Raw genomic sequence first — 22,304 nt, 5'->3', positions numbered from 1 at the left:
AGCATGCTAACTATGCTAACCATGCTAACTAGCTACAGTGGGTAGGAGTCATAGTTGATGACAAGTAACAGTTACAATGGCTAAACAGTTAAAAAGTTCAGTAGTTTAAAGGATTAAATTGTTTAACAGTGAAATATTGTAGTGAGGACTTTTATTTTGAAACAGTTTTTGGCAGAGGAAGCAGTTGAACAGGATGTGTAGTCTTAATAGGGCCAGTTTGTATGCTTAAAGCCTGAGACTGGGAGTTGAGGTCCAGGTGGCCTGAACACCTGCCAATGGATTCTAATTGCTTAATGGCCGTATTATGATGTCACAATCGGCAATGTTAAGTCTATGGGGATTTTTAAAAAGTTTTTCTTTAATAGTTTAAAAAGTATAAAAGTTTCAAAGTTGAAAAGACATAGCAACCCGATCTGTTTGAAGACCTACGTTACAAAGTTTGAATGAAGTTTCTAAGTTAAACTGTTCAAGAGAAATTGCGTATGGAAAAAGTGGTAAGAGGAATAATAATAAGAAGAAGCCTAGGAAGAACAGTACAGTGCATTTTCATGCACTGTAATAAACCTTCAGCATAGTCACAGGATGCAATGCCAAGTAAGCCCTTAATACACAGAGTATGAACTCACATGATATAATTGTGTGATCTATAATGTGATATTATCTGTATTCTTAAAGAAGAATAGTCTATATCAGAAATGAATAGTATTGTGGTGTAATATTGTAGGTTTAGGGTGTAGCTGTGCAGCAAGGCATACATGGCCTCCTCAGTCAAATTCTGAGCCATTTACTGATCACATTCACTCTCTCCCTCCTGTCTCTCTTCACTGTACTATTTGAACAAAAAATAATTGTATACATATAATGTACTATACAGCATAATTGCTTAATCTAAGTAAAAAATCATTGTGGCTCTGAAATTCATATTTTTGCTTTTTATATTGTTTAATTTGTGGCTTCAGAACACACTGCCATTGAACATAACTCTTTGCTGTTCAGGCAAAAAACAATTACACAAGATACAGGTTCAGTTCCAATGACTGTGATTTCAGCATTCTTAAAACAGGTCTAAGCAGGTTTAAATTCCCCTGCCCATGTTGTTCATGTCAGTGCATCAATGCATTCATTATATTCCTCAGTGAAACTTGAATGGCAGAACAAGTCACTCAAGTTTTAAAACAGCCCAAGTTGATTCATGTGATTACTCTTCATGAAGGAACATTGAGGATGGTGTTGCAGTCTCAATCTCAGCTCTTCAATAAAATACATGTTTTTAAAAGCACTAACATCTGGATGTTAAAGTTTACTGATATTTAGCTGACACTTTTATCCATGATAAACTCGCAAGAGCAGGAATCAAACCAGGGTCGACCATTTCTCAGTTGTGTCGATGATGTTATCACTCCTCGACCACGCCCGCACACCCAACACCCAAGACACTCATACATACACACACACACATAAGGACAAGGATAACTAACAGGTAAGATGTCTTTTCTACAGCCTGTTTAAAAAGATATCCACTCTCACTACACTTTTGTAAGAGATTTACTTTCATGTATTATGTATGTTTCCAAGTAAAGGTTTTGTGATATTCAAACATTCAAATGAATGTTTTTAAAAAAGCATGTAAATATTTTCTCTATTTGCCTATGATACTTGCATGACAAAAACATGCAACCATGCTGAGTAATGCAATGAAAGCATTGTAATTGTGTGAGCAATTTTGCATAAGTGAAACAGCCCTCACATGCATGTTGTCACTGAACAATGTTTGCATTGAAAACATTGACTGCTTTACTAATATCGTGTACATGTGTACAACAATAGCCTAAACTAGAGAGTGTAATTCCAGGGAATTACAAGTGCATGAAAATGATGCTAGGACAGACATGGTGGTTGCACAGCTTAATAAAAGTTGATAGTTTAAAAGTAGACAGTTTAAAAGTTGTGTAGAATGTAAGTTGGAAGAATGTAGATTGGAAGTTGACTGAAAACCCCAGGCTGCCAAACAGTTGTGGGCAGAGGACACAATTGGCGGGAGTCATAGCTGATGACAACTGACAGTTGGATTGGCTGAACAGTTAAATAGTTGGATAGTTTAAATGGTTCAAATATTTCACAGGGAATTATTGTAGTGAGGACTTTTATTTTGAAACAGCTTTTGGCAGAGGAAACAGTTGACGGGAGTCATAGTTGATGACAACTGACAGTTGGAATAGTTGAACAGTTAAAAAGTTGGATAGTTTAAATGGTTAAATAATTTAATAGGGGATTATAGTAGTGAAGACTTTTATTTTGAAACAGTTGTGGGGAGAGGAAACAGTTGACGGGAGTCAAAGTTGATGACAACTGATGACAACTGTTGCTAGAGTGGTTGCTATGCTCGTTGCTAGGTTAATGATGTTGGTTGCTAGGTTTTAACTGTGAATGTGGTTGCTAGGCTGTTGCTAGGGTACTTGAAGTTGTTGCTAGGTTGTTGCTAGGGTGTCCATGGTGGCTACTATCTGAAATAAAGGAGTTACTACAGTGGTTTGCTAGTATAATCATCTTGGTTGCTATGGAAACTGACATAGATGCTTAATTTCAATGGTTGCTAAATTGGTTGCTAGGTAGGTGGTGTTTTAATATAGTAGGCTAGAGGCATAGTTGATGATAACTGACAGTTGGAATAGTTGAACAGTTAAATAGTTGGATAGTTTAAATGGTTAAATTATTTAATAGGGAATTATTGTAGTGGAGACTTTTATTTTAATACAGTTGTGGGCAGAGGAAACAGTTGAACAGGATCTGTAGTCTTAAGAGAGCCAGATTGTATGCTTAAAGTCTGAGACAGACAGTTGCTGGAGGTGGCCGAAACCATATGGCTCTGGCCGGAACACTTGGCATAGGATTTCTAAGTGCCCTATTGTGATGCCATAATCACCAATGTTAAGTCTATGGGGAAAATTTTAATAGTTTTTATGGTTATGGTTATAGTCAAGTCAAGTCAAATTTATTTATATAGCACATTTCAAAGCAATAGCATTGCACCAAAGTGCTTTACATAAAATAATAATAATAATAAAAATAATAATAATACAATAATAATAATAACAATGATACATATACATACAAACAAAAAAAAAAAAAAGGGAGAGGTGAGGGAGTCAGGGAGTGTTAAAAGCTAGGGAGAAGAGGTAGGTCTTTAGGTTGGATTTAAAACTACTAATAGTGGGGCAGGATTTCACAACATCAGGAAGGCTATTCCAAAGCTGGGGAGCATAGACAGAGAAAGCTCTGTCACCTTTGGATTTAAGAGAGGCAGAAGGAACACAAAGAAGACACTGGGAAGATGATCGAAGAGGTCTAGGAGGACAGTAAGGAATTAAAAGATCACATAAATACTGAGGTGCTAAACCATGTAAAGCTTTGAAAACAAACAAAAGAATTTTAAAATTAATTCTTTGTTCCACAGGAAGCCAGTGCAGTTTAGCCAACACAGGTGAAATGTGGTCACGTTTCTTAGATCCAGTCAGTAATCTGGCTGGAGCATTTTGGACCAGCTGGAGTCTGTTTAGAGTAGATTTAGTTACACCTACATACAGTGAGTTGCAATAATCAAGCCTAGAGGAAATAAAGGCATGTATAAGGATTTCTAAATCACTGTAGCAGAGAGAAGACTTGAGCTTTGCTATTGTCCTAAGTTGGTAAAAACTTCCCTTGACAACGCTGTTGACTTGCTTATTAAAAGTCAGAGAAGAGTCTAGGAAAACACCTAGGTTCTTGACCACACTGTGATGGTTAACAGACAGAGGGCCAAGATACTTGTTCACATTGTTGACAGAATTTGGTGGTCCAAAAATGATTACTTCAGTTTTGCTGTCATTTAGCTGTAAAAAGTTGTTAGCCATCCAATTCTTAATGTCATTAAGACAAAGAAAAAGGTTTGTCAATGAGCAGGAATTTTCAGGGGCCACCGGTATATAAAATTGGGTATCATCTGCGTAGCAGTGGTAACGAATATTGAATTGATTGAAAATGGAGCCCAGGGGAAGCATGTATAAAGAAAATAATAGAGGCCCTAAAATAGAACCCTGGGGGACACCACACTTAATGGGAGAAGATGACGAAGAAGCATTGCCTAAATGCACTGAAAAAGATCTATCAGTTAAGTAAGATCTGAACCAATTTAATACAGTGCCTTGCAGACCAACTTCAACACCCAGGCGTTTTAAAAGGATCTTGTGGTCAATGGTGTCAAAAGCAGCACTAAGATCTAACAGGACCAATAGGTCACAAGAGCCAGAGTCAACAGAGAGCAATAGATCATTATGGACCTTAAGTAAGGCAGACTCTGTACTATGAAGTGGTCTAAAACCAGATTGAAACTTGTCAAGGATATTAGAGGTGTTTAAATAGGAAGAGACTTGTGACAGAACAACTTTTTCTAAGATCTTAGAGAGAAAGGGCAGTTTAGAAATGGGCCTATAATTTTTCAAATCAATGGGATCAAGGGAAGGTTTTTTCAGGAGAGGTTGCACAATAGCGTGTTTAAAGCCAGAGGGTACTACTCCATTAGCCAGGGAGCTATTAATGATGCTCAAGATAAAAGGGCAAATAGCCGCAAAAGCTTCTTTGAAAAGGTGAGATGGAAGAATATCAGAGTGGCAAGAAGAGGGCTTCATATGAGAGACCACGTCTGACAACTGTGAGGAAGAGACTGGTTGGAATTGTTGGAGGCGGCAAATTACAGACTGATACAAAGCAGGATCAGAAATTGAGGGTGTGATATGAGACTTTATGTTGTCAATTTTGTCAATAAAGAAATTGAGAAACATCTCACAGGTTTCTGTTGTAGCAGGAAGAGAGGACATTGTAGTAGGAGGATTTATGATTTTATTAATTGTGTTAAACAACACTTTTGGTCTGTGAGCATTTTTGTGATTAAGCTCAGCATAGAAAGCTGCCTTTGCTGCTTTGACGGTGATTTGATAAGCCTTAAGAGAATCTCTAAATATATCATAGGAGACCTGTAGTTTATCTTTTTTCCATTTTCGCTCTGCTTTCCTACAAGCCTTTCTGAGCGAACAGGTAGTGGAATTTAGCCAAGGAGTAGTTGACCTATTGGATTTACATCGCTTTTGTTTTAAAGGAGCTACAGAATCAAGAGTGGCAAGGCAAGATGTATTAAAAAGAGTAAGTAGATTCTCAGTGTCGGTGCAGGTGGAAAGAGAATCTAAGACAGCAGGTGAAAGAGAGAGCATAAAAGTATTAGTGAACTGTGAGGCTGTGGTGGAATTAATAGCTCTGACAAGGGAGTAGGATGAGGGGGGTGGAGGGGGGGGGACAAAACAGTGAAGATTCAAATAAAATCATAAAATGGTCAGACACACCAATATCAACTATTTTAACATTGGAAACTGAGAAACCAGAGGACAACACTAGGTCTAGTGTGTGACCCTTCTGATGTGTTGGGGCCATAACTGACTGCACAAGGTTAAAAGAGTCCACAAGGCCTAAAAACTCATTGACCAAAGGTTTAGATGGGCAGCATATGTGGATGTTAAAGTCCCCCAAGATTAATAACTTATCAGCACGAGAGGCCATAAAAGATAGAAGTTCAGCAAATTCTTGAATTAAATAACAATTAATTTTTGGTGGACGGTAGACTAAGGCACAAAGTACAGATGCATTGATCTTAAACAGCTGTAGTTCAAAAGTAGAAAACAGATCAGTTGGTACAATTCTACATTTAAAACTGTTCTTAAACACTGTAATTAGACCACCACCACGACCAGAGGCCCTAGGTGAGTTTAAAAAACTACAGTGAGCAGGGCAAAGGTCACCAAGTGCAATGATGTCATCACCAGAGAGCCAAGACTCGGTGATAAACAGAAAGTCTAGATGGTGGGACGTAAAACGGTCATTCAGAATAAATGCTTTGTTGGAAACAGAGCGAGCATTTAAGACAGCAAACTTAACCAAAGAAGAGTCCTGTTCATGACGTTCTTGGAAGGGGCCGCAGTTAGAGAGATTTACCCGGCAGAGATTTGCCTCTCCACCAGAGCCCGCACAGGTGGAATCAGTGGCAGCAGCAGTGACGGGAGCAGTAGCAACAGCAGCAGCAGTAGTAGCGGTAACAGGCATAGTCCGTATGGTGATGAGGTGTTGATGGAAGACTTTCTTGCGGGGAGCAGAGTTGTCTACAGGAGTGGACCACACAGGAGAGACACACCGGGACTGCAGAGTCGGGATAGCATCCTCCGTTGCTTGATGATAGATGGTAAAGGAGCGACGCGACCCTCTGTGCATGTAGCGCTTCCTCCGAAGGATCCCCGTAGCCTGGCAAAGGTGGAGCACCGCTTCATCGATAGAAGTGCTGGCATTTGAGGAGGCAAGTTGTTGGAGCTGCTCGGCGGTGTAGAGAAATCCCATGTAGGCTAGACTGTGTAGGCTGTACACACACTGTAGGTCTTGGATATGGAGGCGCAGCAGCTAGCTTCTAAGGCAACACAGCACAAATCCTCGATCTCCCTGGAAGGTCTAGTCAACCGACTAACCTAGCAGCTGGTCAACCAACTCAGCGTCAAATCCGCCGACAGGATGGGATGGAGAGGGAGAGAGACACCGTGTAGCCAAAGTCCCAAAAACAGCCTCAAGCTCAACAGCAGACAGTGGAACACAGCGCAACCAGCGCAACGATTGCCCAGTCAGTCCAGGTCAGGTGTTAGTGCTCCAAAAAACAAAACCCACGATGGGGTAAAATTCAAGAAAATTATAACATTAGATAGCCGAAACGTAGTTTAAGCGTGTGACAAACTTTGTCAGAAAAAATAAATAGAATTAAATTGCGAAAAATTGAAAAACTCAAACAAAAACAAGCCAGACGGAGCAGCGTCAGTCTCGCCAGCGTCCCCGTAACCTATCCATAACCATAACCTAACATAACGTTATGGTTATGGATTTAGCAGACGCCTTTGTCCAAAGCGACACATAAATACAAAACAACATAATAATATTTAAAATTGAACAGGGAACAGATTAGAATGTAGGTCAAATATAGTAAGGAGAATAGTTATAGTACACAATAATATCAATTTAATCAATAGCCTAATAAAAAAGCAATGGAAAAAAAGGGGAAAGGCAATAATAAACAATAATGTCCATTCAATCAATAATATAAAAACAATGACATGCTAAGACTACATTAAGGAGAATATCAATAATAAACAATAATGTCAAATTAATTAACAGCCCAATTAAAATAAAACAACATTATACAAACCATAACATATAAGCGCTTAAACAACTAAGTATATGTTGAATAGGAATGTCTTTAGACCCCTCTTAAACGACCCAAAACTACCACAGGAACGGAGAGCACTGGGCAATTCATTTCACCAACATGGAACCACTGAAGAAAAGAGTCTGGAATTAGACCCAGTTTTCATGACTGGTCGACACAACATGCGCTCACCAGAAGACTGCAGTGGGCGGTTGGGGATGTAAGGCTTGATTATTGAATTAAAAGGAGCAGATCTAGTTAGTGTCCTATAGGCCATGTGATGAGTCAGGGTATATATACAGTATATCACATGTTCATCAGGCAGCAGGTGCAAGCATTCAAACAAATAATTTTAACAAATCAACCAATCACAAACCACTGGTTTGATGTTTATTTGCCTAATGAAATGGGATAAAGACCAGCGGCCTATTGCACAAAACTAGGATAAGGGATTAAGCCGGGATATCTTGGTTATCCTGGCTCAATTTATCCATGATCCAGTTGCACAAAAGCGGGATAGGGGGCAGCAGGATATGTTATGGTATAAGTTACCATGGCGATTTATTCTTTGGAGCTAGCCTGCTCCAGACCAGGTTAAGTTCCAGGATCTATTTAATCTCATCCCTTATCTCAGTCAGCAGTCACCACAAACGGAAACCAATAATTATTCTACTGCCCACTACACATTGTTATCACATATACCTAGACCCATTGTCATTATTTAAACGTTTGTGATCATTAATTAACTTTTACATACTCGCCATTCCCGACCTGTCATGCGACAATGTGACATCACGGGAGTGCCTAACCATTTCGTACGTGGTGGTCGCGGAAGTAGTTGCAATATTCTCCTAAACAGAGGTGTTGCTGTTTGTTGCTGTTGTGAAAAGGCTATCGCTACCTACTTCACACCGTAGAAGAAGCAATGAAGCCGCTAGTTGCCATGGTGAATCAGTGAATCTGTGATCGGTGGCGGGGTCTATTTGAGGGAGCCGTGAACGCGCACTTATCCAGGATAGGTTTCACCTGGCTTGATGAATCCATGTCTGCTCATCCTGGCTTGCTCGTTGTGCAACCAATTAAGCCTGTACGCTCGTGTTTTGGATTCATTGAGCGCAGCTCAGTAACTTATCCCGGATGTCTTAATTCTGCTTTTGTGCAATAGGCCCCAGGGGTCATCAAACAAAGCCTAATGAAGTCTAATAGCATCATCAAACAAAGCCTAATGAAGTCTAATAGCAACGTGAAAGACTGACAGAGATACACTCAGAGGTTAAAGTGTGTGGGGTGGGGGGGGTTCCGGCACCTCAGATAAATTAATAATAAATATATTCTTTCATAGCAATGATATACTGCAATGATATTGTTAAAATAAATGGTGAGTTCATTTTTCGCGTGTACAGGGGTGACCAAGAAGCTAGCCATTCTTGTTCAGTATTCTTGTTCAGTATTGCTACACCACAATATACTCAATATGTTGTCCAACGGTGAGTCATTTTTCCCTGTTTACACTGGATTTTAGGGTTCGCCCACCTGCCAGATTCCACTTTAACCACTGGATACACTGATATTAAATCAACTGGAGACGCTTTAACCCTACAACCCTTATTGTAACTGTGACGTTTCTTTCAAAGGAAACAAGGGCCAAAATGAAGGTGGTCTTTCTCCTGGGACTCCTCCCACTGATAGGTAAGTCGGAGAAGCCCATGAAGTCTTCACAGCAATTAAATATTCTGACCTGCACCTGCATAATCTGTGGAAGTGCTTTACCTTTGTTACTAGCTTTACGTTTTTTATTATTCAGGGTCCAAATAAGAATCATCCAACAAGTAGACATGTGGTGATTCTCCCCTCAGATGTATGGGATGACAGTGGATATTATCCACAAGAGGGTGCACTTATGTATTTGTCTTACACTTCCTAGCACAAATCTGTTCATTTCCATGATGATAACCCTATAGATAGATAATGTCAACTCAAGTTTTGAATAAAACACAACCTTATTATATTCAATAGTCATTCCAATTGAGCATTCCATTTATCTGATTGAATTACGTAGGTATACTGTGAAAAAAGGAAGAAAGGGTTTATCAAAGTTACTAAACCACAAAACATGAAATTACACAAACTTCAATGTCTCTAAAACACAATGTTGAACTCATATTTTGCCACAGCAATTAATTTATCCAACAGAATTATGTAAGATGAATGTGAAGCACCAAAGTACTGAACCAGGAAGCCAGGAAACCATATTTACAATGTGTTATGTTGTATCCACCACACAAAGGGCCATATTATGTAATTAGACAAATCTTATTTATTTTTGCATACCAGATTTGTCCACTGTTACTTCAAATGGAATAGGCCTAACTCTCTCCTTATAAAAGTTGACTTCTCTTTATAATATACTGTTTAAAAACCTGGCCAGGTATTGAGCTCTTTTAGCTCTATTTCTCTAACCATCTTTATAGTTCGCTAGCTATCTTGATGACTATGGGCGTAAGTCAGTGATCCAGGGCAAGTATTAGCTGAAACAGACAATAGGTCCAGAACTGTCACTCACCTTTTCGCACTCACTCGCACCCACTTTTCCTGTTCTGGCCCTATGGCTGGCTCTCTGAGAATCACATGTTTGCTTTTTAAACGGGAAGCGGGAAGAAAGGAGGAAGAATGAATGAATGAACATGGATAGAATGCCATCTGCGCTTCTGATAACCTCCTTATCACGTCACACACTGGATTTATCCTCTTCTTTACGCCGACATAAGGGAATATTTTTCCGTGTATCCATCAGATGATTTCGAGGAGGTGAGATCTATCCTTTTTCCTTTTTTTGCTTGCGGAGTTTAAAGGAAAAGTTCAGTGTGATATTGACCTAAAGTAGCAGCAACTGGAATCCATTCCACTGAATTATTTTTGGAATCTGATCCCTTATCATACCTGTTCATTTGTACTCGACTTATCGTGACTAAATTCAAGATGGCGGCGAACGGTAAACTTCCTGAATGTCTGTATAAATCGTCTTGTAAATAAACTACCAGTGCTATGTCTCGTTTTAAATGTCAGGGCCCTCAGAAGTCTACCAATGAAGTGTGGAGCTACTTTGAGCCTCGTAAATGGTGTAAAACAGTGATTTATTTGCATGGCTAGTCTGATGCCCGAGGCACCCCCAACAACCTGTTGGTAGCATCGGCTAACTAGCACCAGGTTTCGGAGTGCAGGGGACAAGCCGAGATGAGCTATGAGACAAAAGTTCACACTCGGTATCATGTTTCAACACACTTTAGGTCAATATCACACCGAACTTCTCCTTTAAAAGTGTCTTGCCATACCCTCGGACTTATGGATTATTATTGCCATGGATTATTTTCATTTTGAGACTGATTGAAGATACAGAGGGTTTCCTCCTTTTTTGTTGTGCCGTGTCGGCGGTGTTTGGACAATTATAGACTATGGCCTGTGGGCTTATCTCTCTCTCTCTCTCTCTCTCTCTCTCTCTCTCTCTCTTTCACTTTCTCACCCTGATGAAAGCACATCACCCTCACAAAAGCCCTTCAATAAATCTAAGCATGCTAGAGATTCTGTTCTGTTCTCCCTGTCGGGACTTATTTTCTGATAATTACCAGCGGACAATGCATTATCCCTTACATAAAGCTTAGTTTTAAATGAAACACAACCTTATATTCAAATAGTCATTCCAATTGAGCATTCCAGAATCTTATTGAATCACATAAGGTAAGCATACTGTGAAAAAAGTACGAAAGGGTTTGTCAAAGTTACTAAACCACAAAACATGAATACACAAACTCCAATTTCTCTTTAAAACACAATGTTGAACTATCATACTTTGCCACAGCAATTAATTTATCAGACAGAATTATGTAAGACAATGTGAAGCACCTAGGTACTGAACCAGGAAGACAAATTATCATATTCCATTGTGTTCCCATAAGCTTTTGCAAGAACACGGAGATAATCACACAACTATCAGTGTTGCCAAAAGTTTTCACATATCTTAGATAGATGAACAATGCTTTGTTCCACCATGAGTATGTGGAACATGCACAAGACATCAGTGGTTTCATAGCACAGGTTTCACACCACAATGAATGCTTGAATATTTCAGGTCAAGACTGCACCTTGAAGGTGTCATCTCAACAAAATGTTACATTAGAAGTAATACTGCAGCCTGCATTTTTAAGTACAACATTTGAATGCCTACTCTCATTGCATGCATCCACCTATATAACATGATGATGTTGAAATTATATGAATATTCCTGTAAACTAAATTTTAACAATTTCCTTGGAATCACTTGCACAAATTGAGTAATCATAGCATGAATCAATTTTGTAATCCAAAAGAGACGTTCTGCATTAATTTTAGACATTTCATTTATGTGCAACCGATGTGCACATTGAAATCCAATGAGTTATTTTTGTTCTGATACATGACATGACAAACACATTGTTGTTGTTTTTTTATAATCTGTAGGGCTTTTCAAAGAAGTTCACACACAAATAACACAATCAAGCAGTTCCTCAGGTGAGTGATCTGGCTGGTAGATGAAAAATCACAGTCTGTCACAGAATAAGAAATGTAAGACATGCAATTCCATAAATACCAAAAAGCCAAAGCTATTGCCAAAAGGCTGGCTCCTTACCATTAAAAAGTTAAAGTGTTTCTCTTTGATGTACAGCCTTCTCAACAAACACAGGCCCTCAAACTACGCCAGTTCCACAGAATGCTCCAGTCACAGAAGCAGTCCCACTGCCTGAGGTCAAACTGGAATTCAAACTGGAGATGACATTCACACCAGAGCTTCAAAACACCTCTTCACCAAAATTTGTACAGTTGGCTTCTCAAGTGGCCTTAGCGGTACAACCATCACTATGACATTTTTTTTTTACTTCTTCAATTAAAAGTAACCTGCATAACCTATACAAAATGGCACACTTTGATTTCAGCTTGATAGCATATATTCAGCAATATTTGGATCCAGTTTCAACCGTGCAGAAATCAAAAGCTTCAGGTAGAGTGTAACAGATCAATTATCATACAATACATAGGCCTAATCATATTTGTTTTCAGACTTTCATTTCTTTCATTTCTACTAAAATAGATATTTCATCTTCTCAGACAGGGGTCAGTCATTGTGGATTCAGTACTGATTTTCAATGATGTAAACTCTGTTCCTGAAACTGGAAATGTGACTGACACCTTGGTACTAGCTGCTTCCTCCAACAGTTCACACTTTGCTCCTCTTCACCTCAATGTGAGCAGTATAAAAGTTGAACGTAAGGATTTTGTTTGACCATATCAAACTTATTATTTTCTTCATTGCTAACAATTTGCTATGCTGTGTTGTCCCCTACAGTCAATTCTTAAAGCCATTTGAATTTAAATCAGATGAACATGAGTATGTTGCACAAGGAAGTCAGTACTCAAATGTTCGTAAGAGTACTCTTGAGTGTGCGTAGATTCTATTCTAAGAACAAATCCCAGATAAGAAAACATTGGTGAATGTCAGAATCTTTGTGGTTCAAATTTAGATCAAAATTCTTTGTAAGAACAGTTGATGAATGAGGCTCAGTTTTTTTCTATTTCTGTATATGTACAAGCTTCTCAAGTGCATTATCTTCAGCATCAACCTCAATATTACAAACAACCCCAACATCAGTTATAACTAACAGTCTCTACCTTAGGCTCCACCACAACACCAGCACAGCCATCAAAGTCAGCAGCACCAGTCACAGCACCACCTCAGACTTCCCCTTCAACATCACATTCTACAGTGTTCTATCCATCCGCATCCACAGCAATGAGAACAACAGAGGCTTCATCAGCAGTCTTACTCTCCTCTACACCAGCAGTCACAACTCTACCTGGTTAGTCCAACCATGTGGAAAACATATTTGCTTTTTTGTTGTCTATAAATGGTGACTTCTCCTCTTGTAGTACTCCTAATTAGAACAACACTAACAACAACAACAACATCAAAACAATTTGTCTTGTAATAAAAAGAGAATGCAGTTTCAGGTATTTTGGTGACTCTGCACTCCCCCTATAGAGTCACAGAATATAATATATATATATATAATATTGACCCCTTCCCCCTGGAAACCTTACATTTGTTTTGGAGTCAAAGGAGTAGCAACAGGCAAAGACAATCTCCAAAGAGCTATATCTAAGAAAATGTTTTACGATTCTTGCAAGATGTCTCGGCGTCACCATGTTTGTTTTTCCATCAAAATGACTTTGCAGCTCTTATATTTATAGGTAAAAGTTACATAGGATGCCTTTAAATGATTTTAGTAAAGATTTTCTCTTTGTAAGCAGTCCTACTAGAACTGCTTTATATAATCAATGCACTTAAAAGATCATCCATTAATGTTTTCTTAACAGTGAGCAATCTGGTGTGTGCATGGACATTGTGATCACTATTTCACAGGATTCTTTTTCTAGGATGCAGTCATGGTTGTTTAAAATGCTGTCTGACAAATGTTTTCTTATACTCCTGCAGTTTAATACTTCTGCAGTCAAAGCTTTTTTTTTCCTCTCCTCTGCATCATTAGGGAGCTGCTCCTCCCCAACATCACTCTGCTGTCTGGGCCAAAACAACACATGCTTCCGTAACGGCTGCTATTGTGATGAGGCCTGCATCCGTCTCACAGACTGCTGTTCTGACTACAATCAGACTTGTAGTTCACTTTGTAAGAATACAATACCCACTTCAATCCATTATGGGAATTGGCATCCCTCAGAAATATTTAATCACATTAGGAACACTTGACCCCTTTTTCACCATGGCATGCACTGGGTCTTTACCAGTCACTCAAACTCTTACCAACTATTACAAGTTATTTTAGTGTATGATTGACTGAGAGTAGGTCTAGTACAATGTACCATAAGTTTCAATTTGATCAGTGTCAGGAAGTCACAGAACCTGAGTCACACATCCATTTCCACTGAAATACCCCCCTTAGATCCCTCCAGAGTCATCATGAAAGTGAGAGGCAACCTGAACACACACAGGGGAGAGGCGGCCTTCCAGGAAGTGAGTTACATCATGCCATGCTTATTCACTCAAAAATGCTTAAAGGTCATTATAATAAAGTACTGCAGACTGTATTGCTTTTAGATACGGAATGTTAAATGACATATTACGTTACAGTACATCCATTAAAAATAGGGCCAGAGTCGGTATCTCCAAATACAAAAATGTTCTTCAAAATGTCAATAATATGTGTGTTGTTAATTGTTAATGCACTGAGGGTTTTCATTGTGATATATTCTCTCTCCACAGCTGGACTTTCTTCTAGCGAACAAACTGAAGGAGCTCTGCAGTAACTGTGAAGTACTGATTCTGAACAAAACAATCATGAAGGTTCCTTGAGTGATGGACGTTCAACAGAAGACCGAGCGATACAGCCTTTACACTCCTGCTTGGCCTTTCCATTTCAGTCACTTATGCTTTCTAATACTTCTACTACTTCCATTTATTCAGTCATTTCCTTGTATTTAGTTATCACAATTAATTAGTGAACTGACAGTTTTGGGTGGGGAGCAGTGGAGTCATTTGGCAACAACTTGTTTATCATTATGGAAAAGTAATCAACAAAACAGAACAAAACAGAATTTCATTTCACCCCCAAAAGGAACACTAAATAACTGATTAATTATCTGTCTATATTGAGATTTGAATTTACACCATTTCTCAATACAACACACAAATTGCATTACTACTGTTTCACCACTAGAGAGCAGCACACACTTGAGGGGAAGTTACTGGTGCAAAGTTACAACCCTGTTGAGGGTGAAAAAGCTGAACAAGAACCCTAAACCACCTTGCAAAGTAACCTATAACTAACCTGTTTGATGATGAGTATATAGCCTACTCTGCACTTCTGGTCAGACTCATGTGTGAGGCCATATGTATAGCGTGCAGAGCAGATCATCATTCCTTACAGTATGAGAGGTGAGATGCTATGCAGAGGGAACAGATAAGGAAGTCTAACTCACTCAACCTGTGTGTCTGTATGTGTGTGTTGTCCTTGAGCACTTCTGTTTGTAATATTATGTTCTGCACTGTTTGTTGTGTTAAAATCACATTGATGTTCTCCAAGACCATAAATTATCACCAAACCGGCCTTTTAACAAATAGCTGAAATGAGGAGTGCATGACATCAGTCATAGTATCTTATCACTCACCTTCACATAGCATCTCACTTTCCATGAGTTCTCTGACGTGTTGATCATTGTTTGTTCTGTTGAACTGTTTGTTTTAGAAAAGGCACAGGAAAGAGCAGGTAAACACTGAACTTTTCTACAGAATCTACCAGTATGTTCCAGAATTTGCATTCTTGATCTATGGTAAACAGAGCAGAATAACCAACACACATTTGATTGGGTGAAATCCAACATTCCATCAGGTATTAGAATATTATGTTGAGTAGTTGGCTATTCTACCTTGATTTGTTTCCCTTGTTGGGTGTCACTTTGGGTTAAAAAGCGTCAGCCAAATGTAATGTAATGTAATCGCTGAGTAAACGTGTGGTGAATCATTCGTACTCCATTATAGAATAGCCGTCATCACCATGGACTTAAACAAAGAAATGCTTGTTGAGAAATTTAGCTTTTAACACCAGTTTGTGCTCTTTATTTCAAAACTAATATCACTTTACTAGTGACTTTGTCTGTTGACTTGGCTGATGTATCCCGACACATGATATCACATAAGTCCTAGTTATTATATTAAACTGTCAAGTGTCAACATGATTAAAACCAAAGAAATGTGCCTTTTAGCAGTGTTTGCTCTGTATTTCAAAACTAATATCACTTTACTATCTGTTGACTTGGCCTATGTGTATTGATCATGGTCCAGAAACATGATATCATATATGTCTTATTATATTTAACTGTCAACATGATGTTTATTAAAGCTATTAAAACCACATTACCCAGTAGGAGACTTGAAAAAAAAATCATTATTTCCTGAAAACACCCTGTAGTGTCAACAAATCCTATGAGAAGTTAGAAACTATTATCCAAAAAAACATTCTGGTTAGTATGACCGGACAACTTCCTCATCTATTCCCTCTGCATAGCATCTCTCCACTCTTAAGGAATGATGGTCTGCTCTACGTACGCTGCTCTTCTACTGCTGGTCATTCTGCAAACAGCATCAGAGAGCCCAGGTAAACACTAGACAACAGCTGCTGCTACTGAGCATGTTCTATTACTAGTTACTACTTTAGCGAGAGGGGGAAAAATCACCTTACGTTGACTGAGAAAAGACCTCAAACACAGTCAGTTTATAGCTGCATGGAGAAACATGGTTGGGAAAATATTTTCTGAAATCTTGTCTAAATGTTACTTATCATTCTGGCGTTTTGCAGTAAAGCTACATGCTGTCAACCATTTTGCAGTACTTTTCCACTTCATTGTTCTGAACCATAACATGCTTTATGTCTAGAAAGTATAGCACACTTTGTATATGTTCAAATACTTTTTTCAGTATAAGTGCAAATATATATGCTAATCTAATTGTGGTTGTCTCTGAAAAGAAGCTAATCATTAAGAGCCCTATTTTGACGGTCTGAAATACATGGTCTGAAGCGTATGGTTTAAGCGCATTTAAGACGTGTCCAGTCAAAATTTTCTATTTTGGCGGCTTAATAAGTTCGCCAGACGACACACATATTGGTCAAAAAGGTTGTTCTTATTTTTCTTGATTAGTCATTGTGTTTCAAAATAGCTGTGCTTCACATGTGCCTTTCAAGCAACTATAGGAGCAAGACTTGCGTCGCACTTGGCACCACTATGGGCGAGGTGTAAGATATGGCCCTAAGACTCCACATTCTTCAAATGTATATTATATTATATTATATTATATATGTATATTATTTATTATTGCCTGGGACTTGTTGCTAAGGGCTGCTTACATTTCGTGACAGGGCACCTTCAAAATAGTTATGCTTTACATGAGCCTTAAAGGATTTCAGTTAAAGTTATTTCACTGTGAAACCAGTCTGTTAGAATTGTTTCATGTGATCAGTAATGGAGGCTGAAAACCACTACAAAATAATCCATCCAGGGTAGGAATTTCACAGCGGCCACGACGGCCATGGCCGTCGTAGCCCCTTGCGTTGGCCGAGATGCCCCTTTGAAAATCAGAGGTTTACAGGCCACTGTGGCCTTGGTGCCCCCTTCTCTCAATATTCTGGTTTGCGTCGGACTAATAGCGTATTTTATTAGCCTATGGCCTGACAAAATAATCTTTCACAGCGCAAATTATTGTAGCATTTTACACAGTGGAAAAGTGACAGCGCACGGCAAGAAAGTAAGTGCGTCCAGATTCCCATTCTTCTCAGTTAAACTACTCGCGAAGTAGCCTACTCATCATACAGGCATCACAAGTATCGCATCACATGAAAGAGCTTTTTCTCGGCTTTTAAACGATGTTAGCCATTTGGTGAACGGTTCGCGAGACAAATAAATACTATGATTAAATTGAATCATAAATTCTAGGATCTGCGCCCATCTCCCTCATTCATCTTGGAATACTTAACGAACCCTTCGTTCAAAACATGGCAAACCATATATCAAAATAAACAGCAGACCTTACCGAACACGGAGGTTTAAAGCAGTCCCCTGTACAGTTAGCCATTCCAGAGTAATCCGGTTTTGAATTTGTAAGTAAGTTTCACAACGTGTTTAATTTTTTTCCTACGTGATTTCATAACATGCCAAATACAAAATAAATGTTACAAATATCGCCTAGATGTCGGTAAATATTAAAATCAGAGGATATACAGCTGACTAAGAGTTTGTTAAAGTAGCCTTAATGATGACAAAATGCTAAGCATGCATCTAGGCTATTTGAGTTTCTTAAAGCTGAGCTGTGCTTAAATTGTTCAATACATGATTTAATAACAGGCCAAATATAAAATAAATGTTAAATATAGCCTAGATATCTGTAAATATTAGATGATCAGATGATTTACAGTTCTATGTAATATGTCATGTTTTTGTAATGTTTCATACAGTGATGCAGGTCTATTGAATAGGCTAAATACAATTTCAATCATTTTTATAGCCTACTGTATGGTTAACTTTGGCCTTGGTGCCCTGACATGTGGCCTTTGTGCCCCCCACCAAATATGCCCAACTGAAGGCCAAGTGGCCTTGCCCCCAAAATGGTGAAATTCCAAGCCTGAATCCATCTATGTTTCCTTACTGAGCAATGTGGTGTGTGTATGGGTATTACCATGACAGTGAGGTCTTTTCTCAGTTTTTGTTTTTAGGAATGCAGTGATGGTAGGTTAAAGAACTGTAGTTTTTAAAAAATATATAGGCAAATAAAAAAAATACTGCAATTTTTCAACTGTTTTGTTTTCTTTCCTGCCCCTTTTTTTAGCAAGCAGCTCCTTCCCAACATCGCTCTGCTGTCCGGGCTGTAACAACTCAGCAACCGTAATGGCTGCTTTTGTGACGAGTACTGCCTCATTCCCAGAAACTGCTGTTCAGTCAGGACCACTTTAGTCAAAATAGTTTATTGATATGTAATAAGTTACATTTGGCGGTATGGCTCTGTTCTGGGACCTCCCTACCCTTCCGTGTGCCAACACAGAAAGCCTAAGGCAGGGAGAGCAGCAAAGTAGATCCCCCCATAAGGAATACAGAACAGAGTATAAGACAATAACCAATCAGGTGGAGTTGGGGGTGGAGGTGGGTAGCAGAGTGGCTTGCAAAGGGAACGCAATCCCAGCCATGTTAGAGCAGCTTAAAAGTAGGGCCTAAATGCCTCTCAGCCAATGACGAGCTAAGGGTACTCTCAGCTGACAGGCCAGCTGATCAACCAGCTGATCTGCCAGCTGAGCTGCCAGCTGACAGCTTGGCTTGACTCCGTGGCCTGCCAGAACTAACACTGTGCTCAATTTCTGACTACAATTAACGACAATCCCCACCAAGTTTTCATGGTAGGCTACACTTCTGAAGAAAGCCTATTCCTTCTCGTTAAGTAACTAAGATTCAGGGCTACCAAACACTAACTGGAATTGGCCGTGAAGGATGTCTGTGTCCTTCATTCCTCCCAGCTACATTGCAGAGACTCCTAGCTTCCAAATGAATACTCGAATATTCAGATAAAACTTCAGCGATAGCTATGCTCATCTCATCCATGGAAGTCGCCGTGTTGTTTAGATTGAACAGTAGCTTCTCGTTGCGTCACACCTAAACCCACCTCAAAACCATCGCTGATTGGACATTCGTTTGGCGAACTGCTCCAAATTCTCTCTATCGGAGAGATGCCAGACTGATCTGCGAGTGAAAATCTGAAGCTTGCGAGATCAGGATGGTCTCACGAGGCTACCAACATTCAGCTCAAACAGTGTAACGACTTAGAAGCCCTCGGCTGCTATGCAGAAGCAGAAAGGTAACTGGAATCGACAAAGTCCCCAGTACAATCTTAGTGATATTGTCTCTGAAATCTGCCTGTGTTTTTTATGTTTATTTCACAATAATTATTCATATAGAGATAACATCAATCACGGAACAGCCAACCACTGCACTCACAACTGAAGACATCACCTCAACAACTTCCCCAATTAGCCAGTCACCAACATCCAGCACAAAGAGTGAAATGACTCAGGAGCCCTTGATTACTACGCAAAAGCAGAAAGGTAACTGGAATTAGCAAAGTCCCCTGTACAATCTTAGTGGCGGTGTCTCTGATATTCATCCAAGCAGACGAGTCATTGCCTGGGACTCGTTGCGGACTACTTACATTTCGTGACAGGGTGCCTTCAAAATAGCTGTGCTTTATATGTACTGTACCTTAAAGGATTTAATTTAATATTATTTCACTGTGAAACCCGTCTGCTAGAATTGTTTAATATGATCAGTAATGGAGGCTAAAACTACTACAAAATAATCCATCCATGTTTCCTTAACACTGAGCAATGTGGTGTGGTGTGTGTATGGGCATTTCCATGACAGTGAGGTCTTTTCTCAGTTTTTCTTATTTGGAATGCAGTGATGGTTGGTTAAAGAACTGTAGTTTTATATTTACAATGAATATTATTTGTGATTATGACTTCCAACAATTATGAAAACAACATAGTTGAAATATAATGATTATTTTGCTACATTCAGTTTCATAACAATGCTCTCCTTTTGTCTTGAGCTGTCCTGTGCATTATCTTTTTGCATGTATGTTTTTCTGTTGGATTATATTTAACATTCAATTAAAAAATGTAAAAAGTTTTGAAAGTGGATGAGTTCCAAAATCACTGAGTTTAATAATCATGATCTCAATATTGAATAAAATTGTGATAATGATTTTTGCCATAATTGAGCAACCCTACCTCCTGCTATGAGCAATGCCTCATTGGCAGAGACTGCTGTTCTGACGACAATCAGACCTGCAATTCCTCTCGTAAGAATGCAATATGCACTTCAATATATTGTGAGAATGTCTGGGTCCTGGGAGAGTTTCATTAGGAATCTTTAATTATATTAGGCTATATTTAATTGTCACTAGTCATCATTACTATTTTATAAAACCCTTTAAAAAAGTCATCTGAAGGCACTCAAATTCTACTAATTTTTAGTAATCGTCTGTTAGTTTATGACAACTTAGGCTATAGAGCTAATATATGGAAAATTGTTTCAGCTAATCACTTCTGCAATCACAACTGAAGACTGCACCTCAACAACTTCCCCACTTACCAGCAAGTCACCAACATGCTGCTCAAACAGTGTAACGACTGAAGAACAGAAGCAAAAAGGTAACTGGAAGAAGTACAGTGGCTTACACTTTGATTAATTTGAGTGATGTGGTCTTGGAATTGCTTCAGTAATGTTCAAGTGTTACTGATATCACAAGAAAATCACAGAACCTGACTCACACATCCATTTCCACTGAAATGCCTCCATTAGATCCCTCCAGAGTCATCATGAAAGTGAGGGGCAACCTGAACACACACAGGGGAGAGGAGACCGTAGGCCTTGCAGAGAGTGAGTTACAGGCCATGCTTATCAGTGCATCCCTAAAATATGCTTCATTATAAAAATGAGTGCAACACATTTTAACATTAAATACTGTAGTAAATTGAATATTAGATATCAATTGAAAAAGAGGCTCATGCCAAAGTCTCTATCTCCAAGTACACAAAGATTAAACATGATTATACAAATATACAATGCATGGGTGTATTGCAGGCTCTGATGTTGCCTTCTTCCTCATCAAATAATAAAACAAAATGAGTGATAATAAAGAATATGAAATGGAGATTAGCCTCTTAGACTCTTGTAATCACTATCAGTGTATGACAGAATTATTATCCATCCATAGGTCATATTAGAGTAATTACAGCTATTTAAAGTATATTAGGGTAATATTGATTGTTGGATAAATTTACATCATGGCATTTTTTCTCTCCACAGCAGGGCGTTTCTCTGGAGAACACGTTTAAAGAGCACTGTGGGGACTGCACCGTAGGGCTACAGATTCTGAGCCACAAGGCGATCACTAATGATTCTTAAGGGATGCCTGTTATAAACATTCAGCAGGGTCTGAAAAGACTGAAAAGCACAACCTTTTTGAACGAACATAAATATCTTTATATATCATATCAGTGCAGTAAGCTGTTTTTTCTTATAATACTAATTCAATAAACAGTATTAAATTGATGTCGACTAACGACTTACTTAGTTCTACAAGGTCTATTTATTGAGTGAATAAAAAGTCATATATCCAAAGGAATTGTGGCTATTCAATTGCTGGACTAGCAACACTAGGCCTATACATTTCTCACTAGGTGGTAGCAACGAGCTTCTGCGTGACTTGACTTTCTAGAATAAAGGCAGGCCTAGACTTTTAAATGTTTAGTTAGAAAGAAAACATCATAATAAGAATTGGACTGGAACATTGAAGACAAGCCGCCGTTACAGTAAATAAGAGAGGGGATGTTAAATGAACAGCCTATAGATTGGCCAATTTTCTTAACAAATAAAAAATAAATAATTGATAGGCCCA

At 38.8% G+C, this 22,304-nt stretch overlaps 1 protein-coding gene across 4 annotated transcripts; it reads left to right on the top strand.

Annotated features, from left to right (window-relative positions):
• The first annotated feature begins 1,289 nt into the window (after positions 1-1,289).
• On the top strand, positions 1,290-15,024 carry LOC143133856 (uncharacterized). Of its 4 annotated transcripts, none has more exons than XM_076293763.1 (10): positions 1,290-1,480; positions 8,899-8,953; positions 11,759-11,809; positions 11,964-12,142; positions 12,232-12,296; positions 12,404-12,561; positions 12,958-13,152; positions 13,840-13,977; positions 14,251-14,321; positions 14,571-15,024. In XM_076293763.1, the coding sequence occupies exons 2-10, from the start codon at positions 8,914-8,916 to the stop codon at positions 14,658-14,660; spliced, it is 987 nt and encodes a 328-aa protein (XP_076149878.1). In that variant the 5' UTR covers positions 1,290-1,480; positions 8,899-8,913; the 3' UTR covers positions 14,661-15,024. The 4 variants fall into 4 exon arrangements, 3 of the variants coding, with proteins under 3 accessions (XP_076149878.1, XP_076149881.1, XP_076149880.1); XR_012988561.1 differs by having other exon boundaries at positions 1,303-1,480; positions 12,387-12,561; positions 12,970-13,152; XM_076293766.1 differs by having other exon boundaries at positions 1,310-1,480; positions 12,970-13,152.
• Positions 15,025-22,304: the final 7,280 nt, after the last annotated feature.

This window comes from Alosa pseudoharengus, unplaced genomic scaffold (assembly GCF_046254945.1).
Source record: "Alosa pseudoharengus isolate Yale_2024_CS ecotype anadromous, Long Island Sound unplaced genomic scaffold, YU_APseudo_1.1 YU_APseudo_1.1_scf_2, whole genome shotgun sequence".
Taxonomy (NCBI): domain Eukaryota; kingdom Metazoa; phylum Chordata; class Actinopteri; order Clupeiformes; family Clupeidae; genus Alosa; species Alosa pseudoharengus.
Note: the sequence above shows the minus strand (reverse complement) of the source record. Positions and strands in the feature narration are given on the sequence as shown.